At 38.6% G+C, this 8745-nt stretch overlaps 1 protein-coding gene across 1 annotated transcript in view; it reads right to left on the bottom strand.

The window, feature by feature from the left end:
• Positions 1 to 124: 124 nt before the first annotated feature.
• The window catches only part of arhgap42a (Rho GTPase activating protein 42a), a 111021-nt gene continuing 102400 nt past the window's right edge, over positions 125 to 8745 (bottom strand). The window contains exons 22-24 of the mRNA XM_060936107.1: positions 6781 to 6843; positions 6389 to 6468; positions 125 to 3844 (exon numbers count right to left, since the gene is read on the bottom strand). Coding sequence (XP_060792090.1) covers positions 3756 to 3844; positions 6389 to 6468; positions 6781 to 6843 — 232 coding nt within the window. The 3' untranslated portion in view covers positions 125 to 3755. The remainder of the gene's footprint in view (positions 3845 to 6388; positions 6469 to 6780; positions 6844 to 8745) is intronic.

Raw genomic sequence — 8745 nt, 5'->3', positions numbered from 1 at the left:
CATAGTTCAAATAATTTCTTCTTGTATCCCTTTCACGTTCCCATTTCTTTTCCTTTCCACAATCAGTGCTAAATTACCTTGTGTGCCTTACAGAAATAAAAAATAAAGCAAACAATAACAACACTTTATAGCAACTTTATCAGATTGGAGAATGTCAGTAACACTGAGAAGGATTCAAAGACAGACAACAACAAAGAAATCCTTGTTCATCTTTTTCCTTTTCAAAAGAACAATCTTGTCATGAAATACAGGACAATATTACAAAAAAAAGAAAGAAACAAAAATATCCCTCCAAAAAATAGAGAATATAGTCTCAAATAAAAGAAACAAAACAATACTTGGAATCAGGATGGAAACTGTTCCAGGATTTAAGGCAAAAGGACTGACGGAACGAAGATATATGTTTGTATAATTACATTCCATAGGGTATTGAGGGAAATAAAACAACCAACAAGCTTATTCATGCATTAAACCAATTAATGTGTTTTTACTATTTACTTTGGATGCTACTATTCTTAGCTAGGAACATTTGCTAAAATATATCACATTAAATTATTCCATTAAAAACATTTTGAAGTAAAAAAAAAGACCATTTTATTAAAATATTTTGTGGATAACGGGTTAAAGTTTGACCACGAATGTATTATTAACTTGCCTTTTGAAGATATTCAGATTAAATCAATTGCTTTAAAAAAAAGATGTAATGAAGAATTAAATTTAAAAAAAAAATTTTTTAGAATAATTTTTGGAATTGATTGTTCAAGCCAAAAGGCCAACTGTCACTTTAATACATGTTTAAATGTGTAATATAATAAACTATAACAACTTATACTTAGCAGGCTAATGAGCTATCCTGTATGGGTGATAGCTATTGTATATGTACAATCACTTCCTGTTTATCAGCTCATGTAAATTCTAAGACCATATTTTAAAAGATTTAGATAACACTGATTTATTTGGTCATTTTGTTCTCATTTTGCTTTTAACAAGGGGTAAAATGTTGTTTCAAATATACTTGGGTAAAATAAAAGGTGATTCTTATTTTAAAAAAATGCATTATTGTGAAGTTATTAGATTGTAAAACATTTAAAGTTACAGCACAAAAGCGATCTCTTCAAGACAGCACAGCTACAAGCATAAAGACAGTTCACATATCTGGGTGAATTATGTTTGACTCTTAAAATGACTTGAGAATGAACACATTCAGCAAAATATATTAAAATTTGTCATGCCCTATTGGTGAGCATGATGTAGAGCTTCAAGGACTTCAATATAGAATGAATACTGAGGTAATATTAACCCCTTTGGACACAAGGAAAAATGCTAGGGAACGTCATGTGTACAATTGTACACATTATGTCCGAAGGGGTTATTGATCATTTTGGCATTTTAGGGGCAGTAAGAATGGCATTTTGGGAGAAATTAGACTTTTCATTGTTCCCTACATCATTGCTCTTTTTATCATTCCTGTCCACTAAAGTACATTGAAATGGTAAACCAGTGTGAAATGAAATACAGCAGAACTATTAAGGAAATAAGTACTATTTCAATAAGCACAAGGCAACACATATTAAAACATACAGTACCAGTCAAAAGTTTGGACACCCCTACTCATTCATACGTTTTTCTGTATTTTGACTATTTTCTACATTGTAGAACAATACTGAAGACATCAAAACTATGATAATAACATCCGGAACATGTATGGAATTATGTGGTAAACAAAAAAGTGTTAAAAAACTACAACAAAATGTTTCATAGTTTAGATTCTTCAAAGTAGCCACCATTTACTGTACCTTGATGACGCTTTGCACACTATTGGCATTATCTTAACCAGCTTCATGAGGTAGTCACCTGGAATGCTTTTCAATTAATAGGTGTGCCTTGTCAAAAGTTAATTAGTGCAATTTCGTGCCTTCTTAATGCGTTTGAGATCAAACAGTAAATAGTAAATAATAAAAATACAGCTAATAGCCCTATTCCATCCACAACTGTAATAATCCATATTACGTCAAGAACCGCTCGACTAAGTAAAGACAAACGACATCCATCATTACTTTAAGATATGAAGTGTCTTTATTAATAAAAATCAAGAAAAAACGCTGAATTAGAAGGTGTGTCCAAACTTTTGACTGGTACTCTACATTTGACATTAGTTTTTGTATTTCTAATACAAATCAGATGTGATTTTTACAGTAAAAAATTGTCTTTTTACATGTAAATAAATGAAAAACGGCAAAAAAAAGTCAGTGTGATGAAATGTGATGTCTATGAAATGTAAGAATATACAGACCGTGTAACTGTACCTGTAAGTGGAAAATGTAAATGTAATAAGTATTTGCGCTTATATTTAGTACTTAGAGCTACACAGCAGGGATGCTACTCTCTGAACACACACGTCTTTAGAGGTGGCACTGATTTACTGGATTATTAATACAGTACTGAGAATTACTACATTAATGCTATTAAGGAACCAATGAGCTAAGCAATGATGTCCTGCATCTCTTACATTTGTTTGACTGTTTAGCATAACTAAGAAGAAAAAGGGAAAAAAAAAATGAACATTAGGGTGCATCAGTTGCCCTCACTTTCATAAAATCTGATGCATTTTTGTTTGGGTGTTCCTTTTCACCAATAAAGACATCCTGTAAAATTTTTTGACCATATTCAAAAGTCTAATGGTGGCACCATGAGGTTCATTTTTTGCCAAAAAACGCTTATTTTATGTTTTCGCGTAAGGTTTGAATCACAATGTTGGACTCCATTTATTGATTTCTTGTGAGCCAGAGATCATGTTAAGAACATCTGCAAGGGATTGAGAAGCATTAATGTGATTCATAATACATTTGTATTGTTTAAAAGTAGTTGAACAATGATTCAATGAACAGCTAAAACTCAAACTGTGCTTGATAATATATTTAGAATATGTACTAAAAATGTGTTTCTAAGATATTTGGTATACTCTATAAAGGTGCCATAATGTTTCATGAAAAGTGATCGAAATTTTGTCATAAAAGTCATAAAATAGCAGCTTTTTCCATAACTTTGAGCTCCTGGTGCCACCATTAAACTTTTGAATTTTGTCAAAATATTTCACCCAGTGTGTTTTCTTACCAAAAGGAACATAAAAACAAAAATGCATCATGATCGGAGGAACTTTTCATTTTTAGGGGGCAACTGATGCACCCTAATGAACATGTGTACTGAAATGGGTTGGAAATTTTTCAGATACACTTTCTCAACTCCTGGCTTCGGCTAAGTCCAGGAACAGCTACACAAAAATACATTCTAAGATAAGTTATATAGGGAAAAGTTAGAAAAAAGCAACAACTAACTACGAGCATGTTCCGTACCATCACATTAATCAGTGTGTTAATTATAAGTTCTCCTTCATCACAGAGATTGAACTATATTATGAGAGGCATAGACCTATAGTACATTACAGGTCAGTGTTTCTCACATTATCAGTTCAACTTGTCAGATCCATGCTGTGTTATTAAATAATCTACCTTAGGGCTTTACAGAGCCAAAGGCATAACAGTAAGAAACATAAAATATTATTATTCTTTTTAGAAACTTTCTAATATCTACATCAAACATATACACTTGTGGTTAATGTTGTATTTATAACCATTTTTGAACTACACATTCAAGCTATTCACATACTGTATATCATGAATGTACAAAATGGTCCCTTTATGGAGCAACGATCACCATGGATACCATGGACTTGCTATGTCTGCTTGCAGGCCTGGCTAGAGGAACACCACGTAATTCTCTGGGATGAGTCCAGTCTTGCCGTTATATGTAGCTTGGAGCCACCCTGGTTCCACTGACGAGTGCACTGTGCAGAAAAAATACAAGCCAAACACAAGAAAAAAACATGAACACATCTTTTAATAGGATTTATGGTCCAGCTCAGAACATTTATTAATTATGCACTCAAGGTCTAAATACATTAACATATAACAATACAGCTAAAGCAATACAAAACAGTGTGTATGAAATATTGTGTTTATTATTTAGAAACATTATTAAATGAGTTTTCTTTGATATTGTGCATTTCTTTGTTTCTGTGTGTCTGTCACTTCCAGTGAAGAAGTTGCCCATCACTCATGCTAAAGAAGGCGTGGCTTCTGTTTCTGTCAGACCTTTAGCAGAATGCTCTTATTTTTAATTCTGATTCACATTGGATTGTGTTAGAAGTGCTATAAATTGCATATTAAATGTGTGTCTCAGTTCCATCATTTTCCCCCCTGGCTTTATGTCTGTGAAGGTTCTCAGTTATCCAGATCATCGTAAACTGTAGGTGTAAAAGAAGGCAACTGGACTTGCTTGAAATTCTTGAAGACGTTTCACCTCTCATCCGAAAGGCTTCTTCAGTTCTGTCTGACGAGTGGGGAGTTTCAGATATTTATCCTCTCATGGACCAAAAACAACAAGGAGAGTCGCTGAGGTCACATGGGTCGTTGACCCTTTCAGTTGTCCTGTAGGTTGTTAGGGTCACTAGAGGCTAGGTGTGAACAGTGTAAGTAGCCTAGAGGGTCGTTAGGGTGATCTCAGCTGGCTCGCAAGTTGAACGAGTTGTGAACCAGCACCAGCACTGGCCCCGAACCAGCCCTGGAACTGATTTGGTGGAAAAGGGGTATCAGTGAAGTCAGCTGAGTCTTGGTGTGGATGTGTATTCAGTTTTCTGGGAAGTGTGCCAAGGACTGCATTGTAGGTGGCTGATAAGTGGTGTCTCAGCCCACCTCCTCTGTTCAGTCAGTACGTTTACATGCACATCCAAATCGAACTGCTGTCGGTAATCGAGCTAAGGGTCCCAGCAGGGGTGCCAGAGAAATCCAATCCTACATGCACACAATAAAATCGAGCTATTGTGTGGGGTACATTGTGCACCCGAGCCACAGGTGGCGCTACACGCCCCATCGTGTTGGTACACTTCCGGTTGTCATCATGAAGAAGAGCTATTCAAGAGCAGTGTTGCCAGATTGGGCGGTTTCCCGCCTAATTGGGCGGTATTAAGTGCATTTTGGCAGGTTTTGAACATATTTTGGGCTGGAAAACGTCAGCAGTATCTGGCAACAAGAGTATAAACAAAGTTATCAGTTCTGTGTTCACAAGAAGAGTGTTTGTAGTTTGTATGTACGAACAGAAGTGTGCCTAATAAAATGGGCACTAAGTTGAAGTTGATCTGAAGTGTCATGCCGACCGAGGCTGTTTTTTTTTTTTTTTTCGACCGAGGCTGTTGTGTTTCCCGCTTGTAGGTCTCATCACTCGTCACTTCCGGAAGGGGCAGCGCTGAAGTAAGTAGCTGGACTACGTAGCTCGATAGGGTATACATGCACTAAGTAGCTCGGCAAAAATCGCATAATCTAGGTCGTGTAGCTCGGTTACGAGAAATCATGTTCGGTTCAATTTCAGCCGAGCTAAGGTGTTTCCATGCCATTTAGAACTTCGATTTCAGTCGAGCAACGGCAGAAATTCGATTTTCTCTATGTGCATGTAAACGCACTGAGTGATGGTCATTCCAGTTTGACGAAGATGGCTTCTTTTACTCCTCTTTCAAACCACCGGTCTCCTCTGGCTAAAATGCGTACATTGCAGTCCTGAAACGAGTGTCCTTTGTTATTGAGATGAAAATAGATTGCAGAGTCCTGGCCTGAGGAACTGGCTCTTCTTGTGTTGAGCCATGCACTTGTGAAGCGGTTGTTTCGTTTCCCTAATGTACAGGTCTGTGCATTCCTCACTGCATTGAATTGCATACATTATGTTGTCCTGTTTGTGTCTGGGTATTCTGTCCTTAGGCTGGACCAATTTGTGCCTCAGAGTGTTACTGGGTCTGAAGTGTACAGGGATGTTGTGCTTTTTCCCCCTGGTTTTCTCCCTATTTTGGTCTTGGCCATTTCCCATCCACCAGCCAGCTTTCCTCTATCATATGACAGCTACCAAATAGGGAGGGTGAAGGCTAACATATGCTTCCTCAGAGACATGTAAAGCCAGCCACCTGCGTCATTTCTAACTGCTGCATTACAGCTCAGTGTAACACACTCAGAAGAAAGTGCTATCTGGCCTCTTCTACATTGTATATGAGTTCACAGACACCCACTGATCGACAGGTGAAAGACAGTATGCCATCCCTCCCACCTAGACAGCACAGCCAATTTGGCATTGATGGGATTCAAACTTGCGATGTCCTGACAACAGGGTGAACTCTTGGGTATTGTGCCATTCCTGAACCATTCCATCATACTACTGTATGCTTATGTGCACCATATCGCATACTGTGTGAAGAGTGCTGTAGACCTTATTCTGCACTGCATTATTATGCCTTATTGTACCATATTATTATACCATTATTATGTTTTCATAAAGTGTGTGTATTTACCATTGTAGAAGAGTGCTCCCTTAGGGAAGCTGAGTTCATGGCTGTGCTCCGCTTGGCAGGAATACATGGCTTTGGCCTCCCTGTAATCATATCAGAGGAGGTGGGTTAGAAGGAACACAGCTGGAGAGACTAGCTGCCTCTGGATAATGATGAAGTGGACAGGGTCAGAGGTGAGTTCAAGACTGGAGGGTATGCATGGGCAAAATCACATACCAAAGATCTATTCTGAGATCACAAAACCAACATGGCTCTTAATATAGAAAGCAAACACAAGCAAAAGCAACTCTGTATGACAATCAATCCTGAAATGTTGTGGCACAATGAGGCTAAATATTTTAACAGAGTGGTGAAACTAATAGGGATCATGCTTTGCTCTGTGCAGGATAATGTACCTTCCAGCAGGGGCCGGCTGGGAGACCGCAGGGCTCTCGAAGAACGCTGCTCTGGAGGCCACCCTACAACAGTAAACAGTGTGTGTCAAATACAAAGCACATAACGCAAATTTATCAGTTGCACTCACAAAGTTTAGTTTCTGAGCGCTTTACACATAACCTTAGCGTGACAGTTTATTTAACGCTGGCTCCAAACAGACTCGTCTTCTCTGAAACACGTGAATTTTTTTTTGCAACATAAGTCTCCAAGTTATGATGAAGGGAAAAAGCATTTTGGTTTGGATCCTCTATCGGAGCACTTTGGCAGTCGGAGAGAATATTAGCGGCCAGAACTGTGGTCTAAGGTCACCTCTCAGTGAGCTGTCTGATGGTCAAGTCTATCCAAGAGGACTGTAGCAGAAACACCCTGGATGGCTTTCATTCCTTTTACTCAGCATTTCGGTCCTTTTGCATTAACAAGGCACTGAGGCTAGGAGAATGCATAAAAGAACCTTAGTTCTGACTGGCTGCAATGGCGGTGCTGCATTACTACAATATTTATCACATGCCATGCTTTTTCATCATTTACTCATCATTTTGTTGTTTTTCTCTCTCTCTGCGAATACTGCCTTTTATGGAATTTGGTGGGTGTCACTAAATGTAAATCAGCTCTGACAGGAACACAAATTTATGGCTGATGGCCATTTATCAACATACTGTGTGCACATGAGCATGAACAAAGAATTGCCCGACCAAAACTTTTCTCAGGTGGAAAGTTTTAGTTTGGTTTGGCCATCAAAATATTTACACACAACTTTCCTGAATAATTGATAAATGACACCCAGTCATTTATCATTTATATGCATTTATTTAGCTACACTTTATAAAGCCGTTTTGAACTCTTTATGGAAAAACAAGATCAACTGTGAGCTACTGCTCACTTGCGTATCCCCCCGCTCTTGCTTATATCAGAATGCAAGCAATCGAAGGAATAGGATACTTATTATGAATGCTGACTTGAACAAATAATTAACCCTGAAACAACTAAGTAAAGAGCAGTGTTCTCCCCAGGGATTTCAAATAGCATCCTGGTAAACTGTCATTTTGAAATAGCGTTTTGCTTCTTGAAATAATGTCAAACCCCACCCTATACGTTTCGTAAATACATTCAGTTGGTAAACAGGAAGTTGATATGGGACAGACCTGAAAACGGTATACACGGTATAGAACCCCAAGCTGAAGGTTGGTACCAAATATCAAGCAGTTGTGATTTGTAGTTGCTGAGAAAAATGCTACAAAAATTTTGTAAATCCATGCTATATGTTTTGTAAATACATTCAGTCAGTAAACAGGAAGTCGATGTGCGACAGACCTGAAAACAGTATACACGGTACAGAACCCCAAACTGAAGTTTGGTACCAAGTGGCTATGATTTGTGGTTGCTGAGAAAAAGGGTGTTTCAGACGGACGGAAATACAGAGGGACAGAGGTAAACCAGTATACGCCCCCTCCTTCGGAGTGGGGGTATAAAAACAGTTAATATTAATCTCATCTCATCTCATCTCATCTCATTATCTCTAGCCGCTTTATCCTGTTCTACAGGGTCGCAGGCAAGCTGGAGCCTATCCCAGCTGACTACGGGCGAAAGGCGGGGTACACCCTGGACAAGTCGCCAGGTCATCACAGCGCTGACACATAGGCACAGACAACCATTCACACTCACATTCACACCTATGGTCAATTTAGAGTCACCAGTTAACCTAACCTGCATGTCTTTGGACTGTGGGGGAAACCGGAGTACCCGGAGGAAACCCACACGGACACGGGGAGAACATGCAAACTCCACACAGAAAGGCCCTCGCCGGCCACGGGGCTTGAACCTGGACCTTCTTGCTGTGAGGCGACAGCGCTAACCACTACACCACCGTGCCGCCTTAATATTAATCATAAAAATAAAATATTTATTGTAATTAACTGGTCACCAAC

This window comes from Neoarius graeffei, chromosome 12 (genome assembly GCF_027579695.1).
Source record: "Neoarius graeffei isolate fNeoGra1 chromosome 12, fNeoGra1.pri, whole genome shotgun sequence".
Lineage (NCBI taxonomy): Eukaryota > Metazoa > Chordata > Actinopteri > Siluriformes > Ariidae > Neoarius > Neoarius graeffei.
This window is presented reverse-complemented; position numbering and strand designations above follow the sequence as displayed.